Source organism: Hippopotamus amphibius, chromosome 3, assembly GCF_030028045.1.
Source record: "Hippopotamus amphibius kiboko isolate mHipAmp2 chromosome 3, mHipAmp2.hap2, whole genome shotgun sequence".
Taxonomy (NCBI): Eukaryota; Metazoa; Chordata; class Mammalia; order Artiodactyla; family Hippopotamidae; genus Hippopotamus; species Hippopotamus amphibius.
The window spans coordinates 99,263,929-99,287,288 of record NC_080188.1 but is presented as its reverse complement, the minus strand read 5'-3'; the positions used below and the strand labels follow the sequence as shown (position 1 = coordinate 99,287,288).

The window sequence follows — 23,360 nt, the reverse complement described above, 5'->3', positions numbered from 1 at the left end:
CCACCCCGTCACCCTGCTGTCGGGGACCCGACCGCGTGACGGCGTCGCAGAGGTCAGGCATGCTGGAGGGCAGCTGTGCAGGTGCCCTCACCTGTGCGGTGTCCCTGGCAGTTTCCCTGGGCCCAGCAAGAAGGCTGAGCCTCCGCGTCCCTTCCCAGCCGCTGCGAGGGCCCTCCTGGTCTCTCCACTCAATGCCGGCTGCTGTTGGTTCCGAATTTCCAAGCGCCCACCCAGTAGCGCAGCAGGTCTGCTCCCAGGGCACTTGCTCCTGGTCATGGACTGTCCCCCCCCACCTCCGGCCAGCCCCCCAACCAGCCCCCGAGATGCTTTCCCAGCTCCTGCAGCTGCAGTATCCTCCCAGCGGGGCGCACACCGCCCTGGCCTCCACCCTGACCGCTCCCCCCACCCCCCGCAGTCAGGGGGGCTCCGAGGGTGCCCATCACAGGCCCAGGCTCCCTCACAGGGCTTCCTGGGGTGGCAGGCGCTGCTGCTGTTACATTGAGGTCCGGGCGCAGCACTCAGGGCCCCTCCCGCGGGCTGCAGGATGACTGCTCGTCCTCAGCCAGCCCAGGAGGCCCCTCACCTCCCACCAGGAAGTCTGGAGACCCTCCCAGGTGGGCTGAGCGCCCCGGCAGCAGCTCTGGTCCTCCCATCTGGGTCCCCACGTCTCCTGAGTGCCAGGGGGACAGCACAAGGCCTGGATCCTTGCCCGCATCTGACTTACCCTCAGAGGGAAGACCCAGGACTCAGGGTCGCTGTGGGGTGCGGGGGGCTCGGGAGGACTCCTGCTGAGTCTCACATCCCCTTGTGAGGCTCCTGACCTCCACTGCTCCCCACGGCTGGCGGCGAGCTCCCCACCGCTTCCCAGCCTCCCTGGCAACTCCCCGCCATCCCCCACCCAGCCCGTCTCGCGTGGGTCATCCAGGCACACCCGTTCTCCTTCCTCTGCCTGTTGTCCATCCGGCTGGTTGCTGGGTGCTCAGGCACAAGCTTCTGCCCGCACAGCCAGGCTCGGCCGGTCCCCCTCCACACCGTGGCCCCGAGGGTTGCGGGACCTCCCTGGGCGGGGCTCCAGGTTCACGGGGCTCCCAGTGCGCACAGAGCCCGGCCTTCAGGGCCGTCCTCCCTGTGCTGATGAGGGATGTGATTATATCATCTCTTCCATTTTCAGTTTCAAAAGTCATTTTCAAGCATCCCCTTGAGCTGTCGATTTCTGAAAAGCAACCTCTGTGGAAGCAGAGGCTGCCACCCGGTTTGACGTTTAACTTGTTCTCGAATATGGAGGCAACGCCCGCGAAGCCACGTCCCCATCACTCGGAGGCGGGCAGCAAACCAGCATAGCAACACAGAGCAAGCGGCATTTCTTGGGACGAGCGTGTCGATGGCGGTTTTGCAGGAAAGTTTTCTGTGCTCACGAGTCAGTCTCGTGGGAAACACGCGGTTCCCCGAGCCACAGGTGCCAGTGTGAAACGCATTAAACCCAAGGATACAAAGCATCCGCTTACTAATCTGTAATGTTGTCACCAAGAAAATTATTTTCAGTGTCTGTTAACCGTGGGTGCTGCCAGAATTAAAGCGATAAACCTCATTTAGGACACAACGGAAAAGTGAAAAATGACATAAATTTCAGTGCAAGAGTCATTGACTCAGCGTGAAAGAGTTGTTTTCTTTCCGTGATGTACAGCTGGCCCGCTGTTATTCCCGTGGACACCCAGGCAGGATGGACAGAGAGTGTGGCCTTCACACCAGTGCAGAGTGGTGCTTCCAGCGCTGGCCGAGGGGTGTCCTGGAGGAGGGCCCGGCTGGGGCCTTGGGCTGGGAGGGGCTCTCCTGAGCTGGAGCTGCGGACCGACCTTGTGGAGCGGGAGTGAGGCTCCGACGGAGCTCCGTGTCCCCTGCTTCCACAGCCCCACCCTCTGGCCCCAGACAGGCTTAGGCTTGGGCTTGGCGAGGGAGCAGATTGGAGGGCGGGTGAGGACGTGACCCCAGGGTACCTGGACTGCAGGAAGATCTGTGACAGGTGCCCTCCACACCCCTCCCAGGTGGAGCTGGGATGAGTCATCTTGTAAAGAGCACTGGTGGAGTTCTGGAAATGTCTGTGACCTGTCCCAGCCCCGCACCCTCTGCCCTTTACGCAGGCTCTGGGCCCTGCCCCCAATGAGCCTGGTAGCAGAGCTGGGTCCACCGGGGCTGCAGAAGCCCACACGGGATCCAGGTGGGCCCACAACACCAAGCAGATGACAAGGGCACCCAGGGTCCCCTCTGATGGATCAAGGAGTCCCAAGGCCCAGGGGAGGCACAACAGGATCCCAGTCAGGGCCTGAGCTCTGGGCTGGACCTGGCTGACCAGCGGTGCGACTTGCCTGGAGCAAGACGAGAGCGTAGAGTGGCCGGGCAGGGGAGAGGTGGCACCCGTCAGTCCCAGGGTCCCATGAGCAAGGGACCCAGCAGCAGATGCCCCGTGTCTCAGCCCCCTTCAGGGGTTCTGGGGCTATGGCCTCTGGAGCGAGGTGGGGTGCAGCTTGCCCAGCGTCGACTTTAATAATAACATAGCCAGTTATTTCTCCAGCGAAAGTGAGTTTATTCAGGAATAGCAGAGGAATTGCAGTTCGGGGTATGGGAACTTTGGTGGACCACAGGCAAATCCAGAGAACATGGAGAGGGAGCTTGCTCTTACAGGGAAAAGGGGGAGCTGGGAGGGGCTGCACCAGAGTCTAGTGGAGGAGCTGGGGGTCCAAAGTAAGGAGGCGTCCCGCGGGCTGGGCCACTGCAGTCTCTGATTGGCTGTGCTGTCGTGGGAGGAGGGACGTTTCCTTCCTCCTGCCAGATGGTGAATAGAGATGCCTTCCCCTTTGGGGTAACTGCCGATGTACGGAGGGCGCGAGAGCTTCCCCTGCAGGCCTGTCCCGACCCCAACTTTAGCTCAGTTTCTTTCATTAATGCTACACCAGGCAGAGCACGGGCCTGCGAAGAGCACATCCAGGCACCCGTCTCCAAAGTGAGCTCTAGTCCATGGCGAGTGAAAACACTTCACAGCCATAAGCTCTGGTCTATGGCGAGTGACTCATCTTCCAGGTGCCTTGGAAACACGTTTAGTTTTGTAAGAGGTACACGGGATTAAGGGAACAATCGTACCCTGAGAATGAGGTTTAGGAAATGCTGTTGTTCTACACGTGGGTTAACAAAGATACAGCCCCCCAGGAAATCAGGCTGTGAGACACAGGGGAAGTTTGCAGTTGACCGCAGGGGAGACCGGCAGAGCGGCCAGCCTCACCTGCAGTGTAGCTGCAGCCTCGTCCGCCTCCTGGACCATCTCCGGCCCAGTCCCAGGGTGGCCCGCCCTGACCGGACCTCGGTGATGTGAGTAGGAAAGGCCACTAAAGAGACCCCAGGCCCTACCTTCCCCAGGAGCTGAGGACCCCAGCCCGTGGGGGACAATGTAAATCACTGTGGCTGGGCAGAGGCACACAGAGCGCAGAGGCAGGTCAGGTGATGTAGGAGGCTGGAGAAGACCCACCCCCACCCCCACCCCACCCCCACCCCCACCAGGCTTCCTTGGCCGTGGCCAGCACCGCCTTTGCCTCCCCGGTGGCTGCCCCTGCCCATATGCACAGAGTGTGGCCAGGAGCGCCCCCCTGACCCTCGCACCCAGCTCACCGCCCGCCCCCCACCGGAGCTGGCTGTGTTCTCTGCTCTGGAAGGAGCAACAGAAAAGAGACGCACCAATTCCTGCCCTTGTGGAGGGGAGAAACGGAGATCAGATGCACAGCAAGTTGACTGTGACAAGGGCCCAAAGGAAGTGCCCCACGGAGACGTGGACAGTGTAGGGAGGGCGTCCCACACTGACGCACTCTGCGGCCTCCCATCGGCGTGTCCCGTCTTTCTGCAGTTGTGAACCAACTTCCTTATAAACTCCGCATGCTTGAAATAATGGTGAGGGTGGTTCCGAGCCCTCAGCCGACCCCTGACTCTGGCCAACACTCCCACGGCCCAAGACTGACCCTGGGGGCCTCCTTGCCTCCCGCCCCACCTGCCCCTCCCAGCGGGTCCAGGAGGGGTGTGGCTCTGGACAGCCCGGCCCACAGATGGAGGGGAGGGTGCAGGGAACACAGCTGGCATGAAAAGACACCAGGAGGAGGAAGTGTATGTGCTGCTCAGTGTTTATTTTGAGAGATTGGGGCTGGGTGAGCAGAGGGGGTGCTGTGGGGTGCCGACCCCTTCCTGGCCCACCCCTTGGCCCTCGCAGCTTCAGGCCGGGGTCCAGACATGGGCAGGCAGCCAGCCCGCCTTTGCAGCTCCCTGGAGGCAGGCGGCCTTGCCTGGACAGGCCTGAGTCTGCAGTCAGCTGCAGGAGGTATCCAGCGGGAATCTGTGCTCCACAGGGCTTCAAGGGGCGGGGCAGGGGGGTGGGGGGGCACACAGGCCTGCAGTGGGAGCAGTACAGCAGTGGGTGTCCAGTTTTCTCCAGGGCATCCCTCCGACACTGGGATGGGGGTGAGCCTGGGCGGAGCGGGTGCTCGTGTTTCAGATGAAGGTCCGGCCCCCGCCTGGGGTCCTCCTCAAGCCGACCGTCACTGCGCTCTCACCCTCCAGGGCCAGGGTTCCACCTGGGGCGGGTGTACAGTGGGCAGGGCAGCGGTATCCACGGAAGGTGTGTGTGGGTTCCCGCGGGTTCTGTGGTTGGGTGGTGCACATTCTGGCTCCAGGTGGGGAGGGTGCATTGGGGGGCGGGGAGCAGAATGCATCAGACTTTGGTGGACCCGTAGATCTGGGAGACAGGGGTGCTGTCCTCGGGAGCCTGGGGTGAGGAGAGGCAGGACGGGCCGCAGCTGCACGCGTCCACGTGGGTGTAGGTGTGCTGGAAGGCCGTCCCATCGGGACACTGCATGGTCACCACCTCCTGGTGGGTCTTGGTCTCCCGGCAGCAGATGCACTGGCACTGTGTGGCCTGAGTCTCCATGGAGTACCTGCAGACGCACGGCCCTCAGGACCTGCCCTCCCAGCCCCCACCACCCGGACTGTCCGGCTCCTGCTTTCTCAGGGGTCTGGAGACAGTGGCCCTGGGCCTGTTCCCTGAGCTCCCAGGGCTTCTCTGTACTGGCCCAGGCAGCGCTCTCGGTCACTTTGAACCACGACCTTCCCCAGCCAGGCCCCCTCTCATTCCCAAACCAGCTCCTCAAACATGCTGATTCTGGCAGACCCGTCCTCTGGGAAGCTGCCCTGGGCCCTCCAGCCAGGCCTGGTCCCTTCCTCCTGCCTCTTCTGGGCGGGCTCACAGCTCTCTGGCCGGCCTGCTCACAGCTGGCTGCTGGCCGGGCATCTGGGGTGGTGGTGGGAGTGGGGGGTGGGGGGTGGGGGGTCCTCTGCCAGCAGCTCTGCCCCAACAGTCTGGTCCACGGAAGGCCCGGACTCTGCCAGTCCTGCACGTGGACACTGACCTTCGGGTGGCAGCCGTGGCTCTCCAGGGCCGGCCCGGCTCTGGGGCTGAGGGGAGGCCCCAGGGTGTGTGCAGCCCTGTCAGGGTGGCCCTTCTCTGCTTCCTGCAGCAAGCTGGGCCCTCCCGCCCCAGCCCCAGCCCCAGCCCCGGCCCCAGCGCAGGGTGTCGGCCAGGGACAGGGCCACGTGCGGCACCGGGTGGTGTCCTCGTGTCTCCTGGTGGGGGAAGCCGCGGGCTGCTCACCGGGACACTCCCGGGCAGAAGCCCTCGCAGAAGGGGACGCTGACAGCGGCCTGGGTGGCGCAGCCCCGGTGGTGCAAGACCGTCAGGTTGGCGCGGACCTGGCAGGAGTCTGGGCAGAGGAAAGGCGGTGGAGGCGCGTCCCAGAGGCCCCGATCTCTGCCGCACCCCGCGTCACCTCCCGCCCCGGGTAAGGGCTCTGGCGGCGGGGCGGCCTCGGGAGGGGTCTGTGGGCGGGGCTGGGGGCGGGAAGGCGGGCCTCGACTTACCCAGGGGCTCGCAGGAGTAGCAGCAGCCGCTTTTCCGGAGGATGCCCTGCGAGCGGAGGGGGCAGAGGGTGGGCTGGGGCGGTGTGGGCGGGGCCTCCCGGGTGCTATGGGCGTGGCTTACGGGTCGGGGGTGGGTTGTGTGGGTGGGGCCTCCCGTGGTGTGGGCGTGGCTTATGGTGGGTGTGGTTCTGGGCGTGGGCGGGGCCTCCGGGGCCGGGAGGCACAAACCCTGCAGCCGGACACGTCCGGGCAGGCGACGGGCGTCGGGGTCAGCAAGGGGGGTCCGTTCTCGGCCTGGCAGTGGTACTCCGTGCAGTTGTCCACGAGGCTGTTGACCCAGGTCTCGTTGGGCTGAAATAACAGGGGGAGAGAGGGGGCCGGGTTGGGGGTTATCTGGTGGGCGGAGAGGAGCTGGTGCGGAGGGTCTCTGAGGCGCGGGCGTTGAGACCGAGCCCCCCTTACCTGGACCAGCCGGCCGTCGGGCGTGAGGCAGGCCGTCTGTACGCACTCCCCGCAGCACTGCCCGGCCACCCTCGAGTACTGGAAGCCCTGGGAGCAGAGCGGTGGTCACGTCCCACAGCCCCAGCCTGCCTCCTCAGCCCTCCTGCTCTCCTGCCCACACCCCAGGGGCCCAGGGCCTCCCCAACAGCCCCTTTCCTCTGTGAGGCATTGTCTCCGCCCTGCCCCAGTGTCCCCTCTTGGCCTCACCCCTGCTTCTAGCACCTTCTCCACTTCTGCCCTCCAGGAACCTGACCCCAGCAGCCTGCAGGTCCTGTCCCTCACCCAAGACCCCTCCACCATCCTCCTGCTTCCCTCCCTCCCTTTGGGAAGAAAACCCCTAGTGAAGCCTGAGCTGGAGACCCTTCCTGGAGTCCAGGGTGTGGTGACTGGGGGCTGCCCCAGGGACCTGGGTCTGCCCAGGAGGATGGTCTCACCTGGGGACAGGTGGTGTTGCAGGCATTCTTCTTACACTGCACGGTCGGGCTCTGGGCGTCCACGGACAGGCAGGTGCACGTGTGGCAGGAAATGACTGCTGGGAAGGTTGCACCGACCTGCAGTGGACAGGGTGAGTGGAGGTGACACTGAGGGTGCTGAGGGGGCACCAGGGCCAGGACCCCTCCCTGCTCGGTGAGGCCCGCAGAGCGGTCTCTCTCCTCTTCATGTGGGATTGCGGATGTGCCACCTGGCTCAACGTAGACCAGGGCAGGCAGGGGCCCCGGGCAGGCAGGAGGGGTGGGAGGGTTGGGTCCTGCCCTGAAGGTCTTGCTGGGAGAGAGAAGCTCCCAGAGGCTCTTGCAGCAGGTTCTTCTACAGGGCACAGAGCCTTGACTCACCTGCTGTCGTGGCAGGAGGGGCAGGATAGGGCTGGGTGTGGGGAGACAGGGAGTGGACACGGGGCGTCCCTCAGCAGGTATGCCGAGCCCGGGACCCACCCTCCGCCCTGCCCCGACCACCTGGCCGCTGAGCCCTTACCCCATAGGTGGTGCCGTTGTACAGGCATGGCTGTGGCGCTGGAAGGAAAGAGAGGGCTGAGGACCTGCCCAGGCAGCGGCAGCGGGATGAAGTGTTCAGACCCCCAGCCCCGCCCCCCCACCCCCACCCCAGAGATTCACGGCAGGTGAGGGTGGGCAGCGGCCATCCTCTGCCTGGATGCAGGTCGGCTGCTCTCTCGGCCCACATTTGACAGAGCTCTGGGGGCATGTGCTTGTGTTGCAGACTGCGGGAGAGACAAGGGGCTTCCTGGGGTGCCCCTGCCCTCTCCTCCAGCTATTCTCGTTCCCAGGATAACATCTCCCCACATTGGACAGAAGAGGTCCCTTCCACAGGAGCTAACGGCTCTCCGTGGCCCTTCTGGGTCCCCACACTCTGTCACCTCCCTGGTCTTCCCCAAGTCCCTGGGTGGTACAAGCACACGCCGGAGGTCACCAGCTTCATTTTTAGGTGGAAAAATGAAGGCCCGAGAGGCCTTCCCACCTAGTGATCCAGCCACGGTCCAGCCCCTGCGGCCCTCCTCTGCCGGCCGGGTGGCCTGTACCCGACACCGTCTCCTCTGCTGTCTGCCCGCCCCTTGGCCCTCCCCCTCCCACTCTGCAGGGCTGGCTCGGGGGCCCAGACGTGGCGGTGCTTACGGCACTGGGGAACACAGACGTCCGTGTGTGAGTTGAACAGGATGTGGCTGTCGGGACAGAAGCAGCCCTCCACCAGCCCTCCACTCGCCAGGCTCTGGCTCCTGCAAGGTGACCAGGGCAGTCGGAGGAGGGGGGCAGTGGGCATGGTGGGGGCTGGGGTTGCCCCTGGGGTCCGGGTTTGGAGGTCGGGGTGGGGGGAGGGCGCTCCGAGATCTGGGGTTGGGGGTCCCAGACCCTCTGTGAGCCTCCTCCCGGCTCCCCCCAGACCCTTCAGGCAGGCCTGGGAGGTGTGCTGTCCCTGCTGTCCCGTCCCCATCTGCCCAGCAGACTCACCTGGAGTCACAGGACTCGGGCTCCACGGGGCCACACGGCTTATACACCTTGGTGGGCGGGCAGGTGAGGTCTGGGGGCACATAGATGGGTGTCAGGTGGGCTGAGGAGGCCAGGGCCCCCAGCAGCTGCGCCCGACTCACCGCACAGCCCGCTGGTGGCATTGCGCCAGTCGGGACACACGCCCCGGGCGCGGCAGAGCAGCGCGTAGGCCTCCAGGCTCTGGCAGAGCCCCTCAGGGCGGCTGCAGCTGTCTAGGACACAGGTGCTGAAGAACGGGCCGGGCGGGATGAGGCCGTGGCAGCCGGCGAAGACCCTGCGGGCGGGGCCGGTCAGAGGCCGGAGTGGAGGCCCCACGGAGCGGCTGCCCCCACCACCCGTCCCACACGGAGGACTCACGGGCTCAGCAGCAGCTTGCAGAGGGGATCTGGGGGGCACAGGGTGGATGTGGGTGTGCTGGGCACCAGCGAGGAGGGGCTGGTGGTCGGGGGCAGGCCAGTCGGGGCCCAGCAGCCCTCCCCACTGCTGCTGGGGACCAGCCAGGACCGGGCCATGTCCTGGCAGGTGGGGGCCATGGTGCCGTCAGGCCGGCGACAGTCGTCCCTGCGGTTGTTGGTGCAGGTGCCTGGGGAGCGTGGGGTGGGCGCATCACCGCGGAGTAGGGGGTGTGTTTCACCAGACCATCCTCCTCTCCCCTTTCCATCCCCCAACCTCCCTGGCCGCCCCTCGGCTATGAAACACTGCTGCCTGCCTGGGGCAGTGGCAGGGGGAGCAGGTGGGCATTGGGGGCGGGGGGGGGGGTTGGCGGGGGCGTGTGGCCGCAGCGGTGGTGCCCAGCCCGCCCTCTCCCAGCAGGCGTCCTGCAGGTCCCCGCTCACCACACTGGCCCTCGGTGTTGTAGCTGAAGTGGCTGTAGGACAGCCGGGCCTGGAAGACCCGCCCATTGAAGGCGATGCTCACGCCGATGGCGGGGATTTCCACGCTCATCCCGGTGGCCCCCGTCACCCTCACCGTCAGGCCGTTCTTGCTGAAGCCCTGCCCCACCGACATGTGGCCAAACAGGATCTGGGGACGTGACCGGGGTTGGGGGAGGTGGGGGGGATGTGACCGGGGACCCGTGACTGGGGCCGAGGGGTGGCGGGCCTGCCTTGGAGGCTTTGCCTGCCAGGCGCTAGGCCCCCCCTTCGGCGCCCACACCCTGTAGCACAGGTCCCCCCTCGGGCCTGGGGTCACAGTTGGCACACTTGAGGCCCAGGGTGCTGTTGGCCGCAGGCACCCCCCCACGCGCCTTCCTTGCCCGGGAGTCACAGTGCTCGGGGCCCCAGGTCCGGGCACCCCCATGGGAGCTGCCCTCTGGGTGGGGAAATGCGGTCCCCAGGCACCGGGCCTCCCCTAGCCGGGTCAGGACAGGCCGGCACCGCTCTGCAGCTGGCGCTCACCAGGCTTTCCTCCTGCCCGTCGGCGCCCGTGGTAGTGAGGACGATGTCCATGGCCTCGTAGTGGACACTGAGGGCGCGGCGGCAGCTGGTGGCGGCCCGGCAGTAGCGGCTGTGCAGGAGGACGCTGAGGTTTCCGTGGCGCGGACTGATCTCCCGCATGAGGACATGGGTGCAATTGTCCAGGAATGAGTACGAGGTGCCGTCGAAGGTCTCGTAGTGGGCATCCCCCCAGCCGCTGCAGGAGCCTGTGGGGTGCGGACGGGCCTCACACAGTGCCGCCCAGAGCTGCCACCCTGGGGAGTCGCTCAGCTCCCTGGGCCTCAGTCCCCTCGTTTAGGACGTGGGTGTAGCATGTTGCATGGGGGCCCCAGAGCCTGCGAATGTGACCTCCTTTGGGAATAGGGTCTTTGCAGCTGTGATTAACTTAAGGATCATGGGGCGAGGTCATCCTGGGTTACGAGGGCGGCCCTAAATCCAGTGACAGGGGTCCTTCAAAGAGACAGAGAGAAGAAGCCACGTCGCGACTAGGGCAGAGACTGGAGGGAGGCTGCCACAGCCCAGAAAGCCTGGGGCTCCAAGTCTGGAAGGGGAAGACAGGACCCTCCTTTAAAGCTTTGGGAGGAGCTCGGTCCTGCCAACACCTTGACCTCGGACTTCTGGTCTCCAGGACGGGGTGAGAATCCCTTTCTGTTGTTTGGAACCACCCAGCTTGTGGTCCTTGGTTTCAGCCTCCCCCAGGACCCCCAGAGGCTGGAAGACCATCCCTCCTGCTTGCTGTTCTGCAGGGAAAGCTGCTCAGGGCCCCTCAGGTTACGGTCCCCTCCTCTCCCTGGTCTCAGAAACCCCTGGGTTCCCTCCAAACCGCTGAACCTGGAGGCGGGCTCAGTGGTCCTGGGCATGGGATCCCAGACGCCCGGCAGCAACGCCCCCACACCCCCCGCCCACCCTGCCCCCCGCGGCTCTCACACTCGCACTCATAGCGGTAGTCACAGGGCCCGTCTCCGCCCTGCACTTTCACAGGCAGGTGCCCATTCACGCAGACGACGCTCTCCTGCGGCCTCGGCCCCAGCAGGACGACCCGGTTGTTGCCCTCACACCGGACCACCGTGCAGTCCTTCATGGTCCAGGACTCATTCACCTGGAGACAAGGGCACAAGGGCACAGGTGGGCTTGCGAGACCCTCCCTCACTGCCCCTGCCTCCTGGCCAGCCCCGGTGCTGACCAGGCCCAAACCCTGCGTGCATTCCTCCAGCCAGAGCTACCCACGCAGTGGTCACCGGGGGCTGGGGTTGTGCCATCAGCCCTAATGGGCGCCCCAGACCCCGTGCACACAGACAGGCCTGGCGGTTCTGGGAGGGGGCAGAGGCACACCTGTCGCGGAGGGGTGGTATGATAGCAGCCGGGAACCAGCGTGGTAACTGGCGTGGTAACCGGCGTGGTTGGGGAAGTGGAAGCTGAGGTCCCTGGTGAGGAGGGGGTAGAGCAGGCACCCTGGAAGCGGTCGATGTCACAGAGCTGGTTGCAGATGGCTAAGAACTGACAGCCCGCTCTATCGATCTTATCATAGATGATTTCCCCTACGAAGACAGAGACACCCAGGTCAGCCAGGGAGGCAGGACAGGAGGGTGTCCCAGCACAGGTGGGCACATGGATACGGCCCATGGGAAGCCAGCATCCAGGGTGGAGGTGTGCAGGGAGGGTGGGCTATACACTCACCTGGTAGGTAGAAATTTCCGAAGGCATGGCAATAGCAGGATGTCGTGGGGCTGGAAGAGGTGGTGGACACTGGGGAGGTCCCAAGGCTGCCTGAGGTCTCCGAGGACCAGGAGGGGGTGGTGGGTGGGGACCCACTGGTGGTTGATAAAGGGGATGTCAACAGGGAAACTGTGGGGGAGGCACTGGGCAAGCCTGGCTTGGAGGTCATGGGTGGGGACCCCGGGAAGGTGGAGGGACTAGGGGTGGAGACCCACTTGGTACTCCCAGAGGACGAGGGGCCAGTCCCACGGGTGGGGATGGGCGTCCCGCTGGTCCTGGGGGAGGAGAGGTGCGTCTGGGAGGTGGCCGTCGATGACAGGCTGCCGGTGCTGGTGCTGATGGTGGAAAGTGAGGGAGCTGGCGTGGTGGACGTGGGGCTGGGGGTGGTGAGGCAGTGGCTGCGGTCACAGCAGAACACGCGGATCTGGTAGTTGAGGCACAGGAGGCCCCTCTGGTCCTGGTTCCGGCACACCAGGCCCTCCTCCAGCCGGCACCGCACCACCTGGCCCAGTTCCTGCAGGGTCTTGTTGGGCAGCGCCTCGGCCCGGCACTCCAGGTACAGAGGCCGCTGGCAGATGGCCCCGCCGGCCGCCTGGATGTTAGCATAGGTCTCAAAGTCCCCCCCAGAGGCCCCTGGCATCGGGTAGGTGTGGTCCAACCAGTCCGTCCAGGCGCAGAGAGGCTGGCAGGTGGTAGACTTGGACAGTGAGTACGTCAGGACCGAAGTGGGGCTGGAGATATGAGTCTTTTGCGAGGACACTGTGGCTGTGGAGGTGGCCGTGGAGGGAGCCAGGGTGGTGCCCAGTGAGAGAGTGCTGGGCTCAGGCAAGGGGGTGGATAGGGAGGCTCTGGTGCCGGGCCCTGTGCTGGAGGTGGTCTCCATGGAGGAGGGACCTGTCACAAGAGTAGGGGTAGAGACTGTCTCGGTGGTCCTTGTGGAGGAGGCACCTGTCGCAGGGGTAGAGGTGGAGACCCTCTGGGTGGTCCCCGTGGAGGAGGGACCTGTCACAGGGGTGGTGGTAGAGACTGTCTCGGTGGTCCCTGTGGAGGAGGGACCTGTCACAGGGGTGGATGTGGAGACCCTCTGGGTGGTCCCCGTGGAGGAGGGACCTGTTACAGGCGTGGGGATAGAGGCTGTCTCGGTGGTCCCTGTGGAGGAGGGACCTGTCACAGGGGTGGAGGTGGAGACCCTCTGGGTGGTCCCTGTGGAGAAGGGACCTGTTACAGGCGTGGGGATAGAGACTGTCTCGGTGGTCCCTGTGGAGGAGGGACCTGTCACAGGGGTGGATGTGGAGACCCTCTGGGTGGTCCCTGTGGAGGAGGCACCTGTCACAGGGGTGGAGGTGGAGACCCTCTGCGTGGTCCCCGTGGAGGAGGGACCTGTTACAGGCGTGGGGATAGAGACTGTCTCGGTGGTCCCTGTGGAGGAGGGACCTGTCACAGTGGTGGTGGTAGTGACTGTCTCGGTGGTCCTTGTGGAGAAGGGACCTGTCACAGGCGTGGGGGTAGAGACCGTCTCAGTGGTCCCCGTGGAGGAGGGACCTGTCACAGGGGTGGTGGTAGAGACTGTCTCGGTGGTCCCTGTGGAGGAGGGACCTGTCACAGGGGTGGAGGTGGAGACCCTCTGGGTGGTCCCTGTAGAGGAGGCACCTGTCACAGGGTTGGGGATAGAGACTGTCTCGGTGGTCCCTGTGGAGGAGGGACCTGTCAGAGGAGTGGAGGTGGAGACCCTCTGGGTGGTCCCTGTGGAGGAGGGACCTGTCACGGTGGTGGTGGTAGAGACTGTCTCGGTGGTCCTTGTGGAGAAGGGACCTGTCACAGGGGTGGTGGTAGAGACTGTCTCAGTGGTCCCTGTGGTGGAGGGACCTGTCACAGGCGTGGGGATAGAGACTGTCTCGGTGGTCCCTGTGGAGGAGGGACCTGTCACAGGGGTGGAGGTGGAGACCCTCTGGGTGGTCCCTGTGGAGAAGGGACCTGTCACAGGCGTGGGGGTAGAGACCATCTCAGTGGTCCCCGTGGAGGAGGGACCTGTCACAGGGGTGGTGGTAGAGACTGTCTCAGTGGTCCTTGTGGAGGAGGGACCTGTCACAGGGGTGGAGGTGGAGACCCTCTGGGTGGTCCCCATGGAGGAGGGACCTGTTACAGGGGTGGGGATAGAGACTGTCTCGGTGGTCCCTGTGGAGGAGGCACCTGTCACAGGGGTGGAGGTGGAGACCCTCTGCGTGGTCCCCGTGGAGGAGGGACCTGTTACAGGCGTGGGGATAGAGACTGTCTCGGTGGTCCCTGTGGAGGAGGGACCTGTCACAGGGGTGGATGTGGAGACCCTCTGGGTGGTCCCCGTGGAGGAGGCACCTGTCACAGGGGTGGAGGTGGAGAACCTCTGCGTGGTCCCCGTGGAGGAGGGACCTGTCACAGGGGTGGGGATAGAGACTGTCTCGGTGGTCCCTGTGGAGGAGGGACCTGTCACAGGGGTGGAGGTGGAGACCCTCTGGGTGGTCCCTGTGGAGGAAGGACCTGTCACAGTGGTGGTGGTAGTGACTGTCTCGGTGGTCCTTGTGGAGAAGGGACCTGTCACAGGCGTGGGGGTAGAGACCGTCTCAGTGGTCCCCGTGGAGGAGGGGCCTGTCACAGGGGTGGTGGTAGAGACTGTCTCGGTGGTCCCTGTGGAGGAGGGACCTGTCACAGGGGTGGAGGTGGAGACCCTCTGGGTGGTCCCCGTAGAGGAGGCACCTGTCACAGGGGTGGAGATGGAGACCCTCTGGGTGGTCCCCGTGGAGGAGGGACCTGTCACAGTGGTGGTGGTAGAGACTGTCTCGGTGGTCCCTGTGGAGGAGGGACCTGTCAGAGGAGTGGAGGTGGAGACCCTCTGGGTGGTCCCTGTGGAGGAGGCACCTGTCACAGGGGTGGAGATGGAGACCCTCTGGGTGGTCCCCGTGGAGGAGGGACCTGTCACAGTGGTGGTGGTAGAGACTGTCTCGGTGGTCCCTGTGGAGGAGGGACCTGTCACAGGGGTGGAGGTGGAGACCCTCTGGGTGGTCCCCGTGGAGGAGGGACCTGTCACAGTGGTGGTGGTAGAGACTGTCTCGGTGGTCCTTGTGGAGGAGGCACCTGTCGCAGGGGTAGAGGTGGAGACCCTCTGGGTGTTCCCTATGGAGGAGGGACCTGTCACAGTGGTGGTGGTAGAGACTGTCTCGGTGGTCCTTGTGGAGAAAGGACCTGTCACAGGCGTGGGGGTAGAGACCATCTCAGTGGTCCCCGTGGAGGAGGCACCTGTCACAGGCATGGGGGTTGAGACTGTCTCGGTGGTCCCTGTGGAGGAGGGACCTGTCACAGGGGTGGAGGTGGAGACCCTCTGGGTGGTTTCCGTGGAGGAGGGACCTGTCACAGGGGTGGAGGTGGAGCCCCTCCTGGTGGTCCCCATGGAGAAGGGACCTGTCACGGGCATCGGGGTAGAGACCGTTTGAGTGGTCCGTGTGGAGAAGGCACCTGTCACAGGGGTGGTGGTGGAGACCCTCTGGGTGGTCCCTGTGGAGGAGGGACCTGTCACAGTGGTGGTGGTAGAGACTGTCTCGGTGGTCCTTGTGGAGGAGGGACCTGTCACAGGGGTGGTGGTAGAGACTGTCTTGGTGGTCCCTGTGGAGGAGGGACCTGTCACAGGGGTGGAGGTGGAGACCCTCTGCGTGGTCCCCGTGGAGGAGGGACCTGTCACAGTGGTGGTGGTAGAGACTGTCTCGGTGGTCCTTGTGGAGGAGGCACCTGTCGCAGGGGTAGAGGTGGAGACCCTCTGGGTGGTCCCTGTGGTGGAGGGACCTGTCACAGGCGTGGGGATAGAGACTGTCTCAGTGGTCCCCGTGGAGGAGGCACCTGTCACAGGGGTGGAGGTGGAGACCCTCTGGGTGGTCCCCGTAGAGGAGGCACCTGTCACAGGGTTGGGGATAGAGACTGTCTCGGTGGTCCCTGTGGAGGAGGGACCTGTCAGAGGAGTGGAGGTGGAGACCCTCTGGGTGGTCCCTGTGGAGGAGGGACCTGTCACGGTGGTGGTGGTAGAGACTGTCTCGGTGGTCCTTGTGGAGAAGGGACCTGTCACAGGCGTGGGGGTAGAGACCGTCTCAGTGGTCCCCATGGAGGAGGGACCTGTCACAGGGGTGGTGGTAGAGACTGTCTCGGTGGTCCCTGTGGAGGAGGGACCTGTCACAGGGGTGGAGGTGGAGACCCTCTGGGTGGTCCCCGTGGAGGAGGGACCTGTCACAGTGGTGGTGGTAGAGACTGTCTCAGTGGTCCCTGTGGAGGAGGGACCTGTCACAGGGGTGGAGGTGGAGCCCCTCCTGGTGGTCCCCGTGGAGAAGGGACCTGTCACGGGCCTCGGGGTAGAGACCGTTTGAGTGGTCCGTGTGGAGAAGGCACCTGTGACAGGGGTGGTGGTGGAGACCCTCTGGGTGGTCCCTGTGGAGGAGGGACCTGTCACAGTGGTGGTGGTAGAGACTGTCTCGGTGGTCCCTGTGGAGGAGGCACCTGTTACAGGGGTGGAGGTGGAGACCCTCTGGGTGGTCCCCGTGGAGGAGGGACCTGTCACAGTGGTGGTGGTAGAGACTGTTTCGGTGGTCCTTGTGGAGGAGGGACCTGTCACAGGGGTCGGTGTAGAGACCCTCCCTGTGGTCCCCATGGTGGAGGGACCTGTCACAGGGGTCGGGGTAGAGACCCTCTTGGTAATCTCGGAGGAGGAGGGACTTGTCACAGGGGTGGAGGTGGAGACACTCTGTGTGGTCCTCAAGGAGGAGGGACCTGTCACAGGCATGGGGGTCGAGCCCCTCCCTGTGGTCTCTGTGGAGGAGGGACCTGTCACAGTGATGGGGGTGGGACTCCTCTGGGTGGTCCCTGTGGAGAAGGGACCTGTCCCATTGGTGGGGATGGGCATCCCGGTGGTTCTGGGGGAGGAGAGGTGCGTCTGGGAGGTGGCCGTCGATGACAGGCTGCCGGTGCTGGTGCTGATGGTGGAAGGTGAGGGAGCTGGCATGGTGGACGTGGGGCTGGGGGTGGTGAGGCAGTGGCTGTGGTCACAGCAGAACACGCGGATCTGGTAGTTGAGGCACAGGAGGCCCCTCTGGTCCTGGTTCCGGCACACCAGGCCCTCCTCCAGCTGGCACCGCACCACCTGGCCCAGTTCCTGCAGGGTCTTGTTGGGCAGCGCCTCGGCCCGGCACTCCAGGTACAGAGGCCGCTGGCAGATGGCCCCGCCGGCCGCCTGGATGTTAGCATAGGTCTCAAAGTCCCCCCCAGAGGCCCCTGGCTTTGGGTAGGTGTGGTCCAACCAGTCCGTCCAGGCGCAGAGAGGCTGGCAGGTGGTAGACTTGGATGGTGAGTACGTCGGGACCGAAGTGGGGCTGGAGATATGAGTCTTTTGCGAGGACACTGTGGCTGTGGAGGTGGCTGTGGAGGGAGCCAGGGTGGTGCCCAGTGAGAGAGTGCTGGGCTCAGGCAAGGGGGTGGATAGGGAGGCTCTGGTGCCGGGCCCTGTGCTGGAGGTAGCCTGGCTCTTGCTGGATATGGGGATAGGAGATGTGGGTGTGGTTTTGATAGGCCTCGTGGGGAGCTCTGTGACCCGAGAAGTGGCTGTGGGGGACAGGGAGTGGGTGTAGGTCGTAGCCCTTGTGGTGGGCGTCATGGCTGTTGAGGGAATGCCGGTCCCAAAGGTGGACTGGTGAATGGGGGCAGTCAGAGGGGCTTTTGAGGTGGCACCAGTCTGGGTCACAGTGGTGATCGAGGACTTTGGTACCATGGTTGAGGAGCCACCGGTGGCAGGGGGCGTGGTGGAGGTGGGTGGGGTCTGGGTCGTGGCAGAGGTTGAGGGCCTTGATTCTGTGGGTGTGGGACCGCCGGTGGTGGGCATTGTGGTGGATGTGGGTCGGGTCTGGGTCGTGGCAGAGGTTGAGGGCCTTGATTCCGTGGCTGTGGGACTGCTGGTCGTGGGCGGTGTGGTGGAGGTGAGGAGGGGGGTGGCCATGGTGGGGCAGTGCCGGACGTCGTCGCAACAGTACACACGGATGTTGTAGTTGAAGCACATGGTGAACTGCCCCCTCTGGTGTTCATTCCTGCAGACCAGCCCGGCCTCCAGGCTGCAGCTGAGCACCTGCCCGATCTGATCGATGCTCACCTCGGGGTAGCTCTCTGCCCGGCATTCAATCTTCTGCGGCTGCTGGCACATCTTGCCACCCGCGGCCCGGATATTGTCGTAGGTCTCCATGTCTCCGCCCTTGACCCCCGAGGTGGGGAAGTCCACATCAAACCACTCTGTCCACTGGCACTTGGGTTGACAGCTGGTGGTACCCTGGCTGGTGGTGGCCCCCGTGGTGGTTGTTGGCACCAGGGTTCCAGGCGTGCTGGTCTCGGGGTGTGAGGTGGGTGGCAGGCTGGTGGAGGCGGTGCCCACTGTGCTCACTGCTGTTCCTGTTGGTGGATGAGCCTTGGAGGTTCGTGTGGTTGCCGATGCCAGGGTGGACCCCCATGAGGTTGTGCGAGTTGGGAGGACTGACGTGGCCGTCCCTGGGATGGTGGACTCTGTGGAGCCTGGGGGAGATGTGAGGCCCCCCGTGGCAGATGTCAGGAGTGTGCCTGTGTGGCTGGGACTCAAGGACGTCACACGGGCTGTCAGTCCCGTGGAAAGGGAAGGTACTGGTGTGGCACTGCTGGTGGGGGACCTGGTCACCTCTGTGCTCCCTGGTTGTGTCCTGGGCTGTGTGGTTGGTGGCACAGCAGTGGTGGTTGTGCTGGAGGCAGTAGAGGCAGTGGGGGCTGTGGCAGTAGAGGTGGTGGCAGTGAGGATGGGGGTGGTGGCTGTGGAGGTGGTGGCTGTAGAGATGGTGGCAGTGGAGGTGGTGGCAGTGGTGGCTGTAGCAGTAGGGATGGGAGTGGTAGCTGTGGAGGTGGTAGCTGTAGGGATGGTGGCAGTGGAGGTGGTGGCAGTGGGGGCTGTGGCAGTGGGGGCTGTGGCACTGGGGATGGGGGTGGTGGCTGTGGAGGTGGTGGCTGTAGAGGTGGTGGCAGTGGAGGTGGTGGCAGTGGAGGCTGTGGCACTGGGGGCTGTGGCACTGGTGATGGGGGTGGTGGCAGTGGAGGTGGTGGCAGTGGGGGCTGTGGCACTAGGGGTGGGGGTGGTGGCTGTGGGGGTGGGAGTGGTGGGAGTGGTGGCTGTGGCAGTGGAGATGGTGGCTGTGGAGGTGGTGGCAGTGGTGGCTGTAGCAGTAGGGGCTGTAGCAGTGGAGGTGGTGGCAGTGGGGACTGTGGCAGTGGGGATGGGGGTGGTGGCAGTGGAGATGGTGGCTGTGGGGATGGTGGCAGTAGAGGTGGTGGCAGTCGTGACTGTAGCAGTGGGGGCTGTAGCAGTGGAGGTGGTGGCAGTGGGGACTGTAGCAGTGGACGTGGTGGCAGTGGGGGCTGTGGCAGTGGGGGCTGTGGCAGTGGGGATGGTGGTGGTGGCTGTGGAGGTGGTGGCTGTGGGGATGGTGGCAGTGGAGGTGGCCACTGTGGCAATGGTGGCAGTGGAGGTAGTGGCAGTGGGGGCTGTGGCACTGGGGGTGGGGGTGGTGGCTGTGGGGGTGGGAGTGGTGGGAGTGGTGGCTGTGGCAGTGGAGATGGTGGCTGAGGAGGTGGTGGCAGTGGTGGCTGTAGCAGTGGGGGCTGTAGCAGTGGAGGTGGTGGCAGTGGGGACTGTGGCAGTGGGGATGGGGGTGGTGGCAGTGGAGATGGTGGCTGTGGGGATGGTGGCAGTAGAGGTGGTGGCAGTCGTGACTGTAGCAGTGGGGGCTGTAGCAGCGGAGGTGGTGGCAGTGGGGACTGTGACAGTGGGGATAGGGGTGGTGGCTGTGGGGATGGTGGCAGTGGACGTGGTGGCAGTGGGGGCTGTAGCAGTGGAGGTGGTGGCAGTGGGGACTGTGGCAGTGGGTATGGGGGTGGTGGCTGTGGGGATGGTGGCAGTGGTGGGAGCCACTGTGGCAATGGTGGCAGTAGTGGTGGTGACAGTAGTGGCTGTGGCAGTGGAGGTGGTGGCAGTGGTGGCTGTAGCAGTGGGGGCTGTAGCAGTAGAGGTGGTGGCAGTGGCGGCAGAGGGGGCTGTGGCACTGGGGGCTGTGGCACTGGGGGTGGGGGTGGTGGCTGTGGGGATGGTGGCAGTGGAGGTGGTGGCAGTGGGGACTGTGGCAGTGGGGATGGGGGTGGTGGCAGTGGAGATGGTGACTGTGGGGATGGTGGCAGTAGAGGTGGTGGCAGTGGGGGCTGTAGCAGTGGAGGTGGTGGCAGTGGGGGCTGTGGCAGTGGAGATGGTGGCTGAGGAGGTGGTGGCAGTGGTGGCTGTAGCAGTGGGGGCTGTGGCAGTGGGGATAGGGGTGGTGGCTGTGGGGATGGTGGCAGTGGACATGGTGGCAGTGGGGGCTATAGCAGTAGAGGTGGTAGTAGTGGGGGCTGTAACTGTGGGGGTGGACACAGTGGAGGTAGCCACTGTGGCAATGGTGGCATTGGAGGTGGTGACAGTGGGGGCTGTAGCAGTGGGGGCTGTGGCAGTGGGGATAGGGGTGGTGGCTGTGGGGATGGTGGCAGTGGACATGGTGGCAGTGGGGGCTGTAGCAGTAGAGGTGGTATTAGTGAAGGCTGTGGCTGTGGGGATAGTGGCAGTGGAGGTAGCCACTGTGACAATGGTGGCAGTGGCAGTGGTGACAGTGGGGGCTGTAGCAGTGGGGGCTGTAGCAGTGGAGGTGGTGGCAGTGGGGACTGTGGCTGTGGGGATGGTGGCAGTGGAGGTAGCCACTCTGGCAATGGTGGCAGTGGAGGTGGTGGCAGTAGTGGCTGTGGCAGTGGAGGTGGTGGCCGTGGTGGCTGTAGCAGCAGGGGCTGTAGCAGTGGAGGTGGTGGCAGTGGGGACTGTGGTAGTGGGGATGGGGGTAGTGGCTGTGGGGATGGTGGCAGTGGACGTACTGGCAATGGGGGCTATAGCAGTAGAGGTGGTAGTATTGGGGGCTGTGGCTGTGGGGACTGTGGTAGTGGAGGTAGCCACTGTGGCAATGGTGGCAGTGGAGGTGGTGGCAGTGGGGGCTGTGGCAGTGGAGGTGGTGGCAGTGGTGGCTGTGGAAGTGGTGCTGGGGGTCGTGGGCTGCCTGCAGTGGCTGGACCCACAGCACAGCACACGGATTTCATAGTTGTAGCACATCTTGAACCGGCCCACCTGCTCGGCATTCCTGCAGACCAGGCCAAAGTTGACGTCACAGTGCACTCGCTGACTCAGCCCCTCCAGCCTCCTGCTGGGGAGGTGTTTGGCCCGGCACTGTATGTCCCGGGGCTGCTCACACACGTCCCCTCCTGCACGCCTGATCTTGTCGTAGGACTCGACGTCCCCCCCAGCCTCCTCGTACTTGGGGTAGTCCTCGTCAAACCACTCCGTCCACTGACAGTGGGGCTCACAGGTGGTGGTGGTCGGCGCTACAGAGCTGCTGCCCACTCTGGTCACGGTTGTGGCAGGCGCGGTGGAGGGGGTCTGCAGGGTGGAGGCCGTCGTCGTCGTCATCGGGAGAGTGGTGCCTCTGGTGGGCGTGGTCTGGGTGGAGGTGGACAGGGGCTGGGTGGACAGCCACTGGCTGGTGCTGGGGGCCGGGCTGCTGCTGCATGGCACGTAGTTGCAGCAGAGGACCTTCAGCTGGTAGTTGTTGCAGAGCGGGGGGCTCTGCTCGCTGTTGAGGCAGATCAGCCCCCGGGCCCGGCCACACTCCACCTTCTGGCCCAGGACCTCCAGGGGAATATGTGGGAATTCCTGCGCCCGGCACTGGACGTCCGCGGGGGCTGGGCAGACCTGGTAGCCCCTCTGCCTCAGGTTCTCAAATGTCTCGAAGTCTCCCCCTTCCAGGCCCAGCTCTGGACGGCCACTGTCGTACCAGTCGGACCAGAGGCAGTTCTTCCGCACGCACACGGTGGAGGGGGTGGAGACCGAGCCTGTGGGCAGAGGGCAGGAGTCCCCATCAGCCTCTCCTGCATCCTTGCCAGGCACGCCCAGAGGAGGGGTGACTCATGTCCCCTTGCCCCAGCATTGGCCCCGGGCCATCCTTTGCACCCAGGACACCGCACCAGGTGCCTGCTGGGTCCTCCCTTGGCACCCAGACTGTCACCGGAGTCAGGGGCTCCAGTGAGTGAGGCAGGACCAGTGGTGTGTCTGCCAGGCTTACCTGTGGTGGAGGGCGGAGCCGCAGTGCTGGTGAAGGTGAAGGGTGTTGTGGAAGGGGTTCCAGGACACTCCACAGCCCTCCGGACGATGGTCCCATTGTCTCTGCAGATGGCGATCAGACAGGCGCCCAGCCCATCGGTCGTGTTGTAGATGACGTCCCCGTAGGTGTAGGTCCTGCCCTCATAGGTGCACGTGCAGGCTAAAGGCGGGCAGGTACAGGGCTCACTCGGAGCACCCAGCCCCCAGCCCCCAAACCAACAGGGCCCCCCTTACCTGCAGGGCTGTATGTGCACTGGAGGCCACTGGAGGTGCAGTCGCTGGGAGGGGGAGAGAGAAGAGCTGAGCGCCAGCAGGGCCCAGGCCTTCCTCAGCCACCCACCCCGCCCCACATCTGCCCATGCTCGCCCCGGCCCCACCCAGACCCTGTCTGGCCCCGCCCCCATGTCCTCCCAGACCCTGCCCCCTCTCCCCAACCGGCTCACCAGCTCTGGCAGTTCTGCGCTGTGGGGACCCTGCTGCCAACATCGTAGTAGTTTCCATCTTCGTCGTAGCAGCCGCTACACCGGGCCACACACTTCATCTGGTCCTCGTTGAAGAACGGCTTGCTGGGCGGGCACCTCGGGTAGCAGCCTGCGGTGGGCACAGGGCCGGGAGAAGATTCCCCTCTCAGGCCAGGCAGTGGGGAATGTCCCGGCCGCTGCCTCCCTGTCCTGCGTGGGGGGGAGGGGGGGCACGGGGTGGCAGGCGCCCCCTTGCCCGTGGCCTGCACTCTGTGCTGGCGTGACGAGGTGTGGCCTCCCCAGCACAGCCTGCCCTCACCTTCCAGGCCCGGCAGATCCATGAGGCAGCGCCCACTGGGGTTCCGGCAGGTCCTCAGGCAGGGGGCCCCGCAGGGCTGGTAGTGCCACTCGCACTCCCCGTGTGGGTTGTAGTAGTCGCAGAACAGGGCTGCAGGTGAGGGGGGAGAGGCTGTGGGCGCCCGCCGGGCCTCGCCCCCTTGCTCCTCGCAGACCCCAGGGGTCTCAGGGCCCACCCCCCAATTCCAGTTTCATTTCTCAACCCTGCACGCAGAATTCCTGGCCCCCACTGGGCCATCCCATTTGGGGGTGAGCTGTCCATCTGGTTTTCACGCAAACTAAGTTGTGCACACGCGTGTAGTGCATGCATACCCGTCGGGCCCCAGAGCAGGGGCAGCTGCACCTCCTCCCGCCACCACGGACAGAGCCCGACTCACGGCAGATGTCCGGGGTCCGCCAGGACACGCACACGCCCACTTCGTGGCAGGCCTGGGCGTAGGCGGCCACGGCCGTGCAGAAACACTCGCAGTCGCCCCCCGCGTCGCAGGCGCACGCGTCGCTCACGCAGGCCTCGTAGTACCTGGTGGGGTCGACCTGGGTGGGGGTGGGGGGGTGTCTGCTCAGTGAGAAGAGCCCACCCTCAGCTCCTGGGTCAGGGGAGCTGGCTCCCCATTTGCACTTCAACACCCACCTGCCATCTGAGACCGACCCCCCTGGGCACCCTTCCCGGGTCCCTGGGGGCCTCTCTGCCCTCACCCTTGCC

At 64.9% G+C, this 23,360-nt stretch overlaps 1 protein-coding gene across 1 annotated transcript in view; it reads right to left on the bottom strand.

The window, feature by feature from the left end:
* Window positions 1–4,744: 4,744 nt before the first annotated feature.
* LOC130848508 (mucin-5B-like) overlaps window positions 4,745–23,360 on the bottom strand; it is a 33,408-nt gene continuing 14,792 nt past the window's right edge. Inside the window, exons 26-49 of the mRNA XM_057726990.1 lie at window positions 23,035–23,191; window positions 22,620–22,748; window positions 22,283–22,430; window positions 22,074–22,117; window positions 21,802–21,999; window positions 20,693–21,571; window positions 11,798–19,273; window positions 11,561–11,662; window positions 11,216–11,421; window positions 10,811–10,982; window positions 9,845–10,089; window positions 9,284–9,470; window positions 8,805–9,030; window positions 8,549–8,721; window positions 8,409–8,478; window positions 8,034–8,176; window positions 7,547–7,663; window positions 7,420–7,457; window positions 6,882–6,998; window positions 6,409–6,495; window positions 6,175–6,297; window positions 5,947–5,992; window positions 5,681–5,789; window positions 4,745–4,967 (exon numbers count right to left, since the gene is read on the bottom strand). Of these exons, the coding sequence (XP_057582973.1) occupies window positions 4,745–4,967; window positions 5,681–5,789; window positions 5,947–5,992; window positions 6,175–6,297; window positions 6,409–6,495; window positions 6,882–6,998; window positions 7,420–7,457; window positions 7,547–7,663; window positions 8,034–8,176; window positions 8,409–8,478; window positions 8,549–8,721; window positions 8,805–9,030; window positions 9,284–9,470; window positions 9,845–10,089; window positions 10,811–10,982; window positions 11,216–11,421; window positions 11,561–11,662; window positions 11,798–19,273; window positions 20,693–21,571; window positions 21,802–21,999; window positions 22,074–22,117; window positions 22,283–22,430; window positions 22,620–22,748; window positions 23,035–23,191 (11,415 nt within the window). The remainder of the gene's footprint in view (window positions 4,968–5,680; window positions 5,790–5,946; window positions 5,993–6,174; window positions 6,298–6,408; window positions 6,496–6,881; window positions 6,999–7,419; window positions 7,458–7,546; window positions 7,664–8,033; window positions 8,177–8,408; window positions 8,479–8,548; window positions 8,722–8,804; window positions 9,031–9,283; window positions 9,471–9,844; window positions 10,090–10,810; window positions 10,983–11,215; window positions 11,422–11,560; window positions 11,663–11,797; window positions 19,274–20,692; window positions 21,572–21,801; window positions 22,000–22,073; window positions 22,118–22,282; window positions 22,431–22,619; window positions 22,749–23,034; window positions 23,192–23,360) is intronic.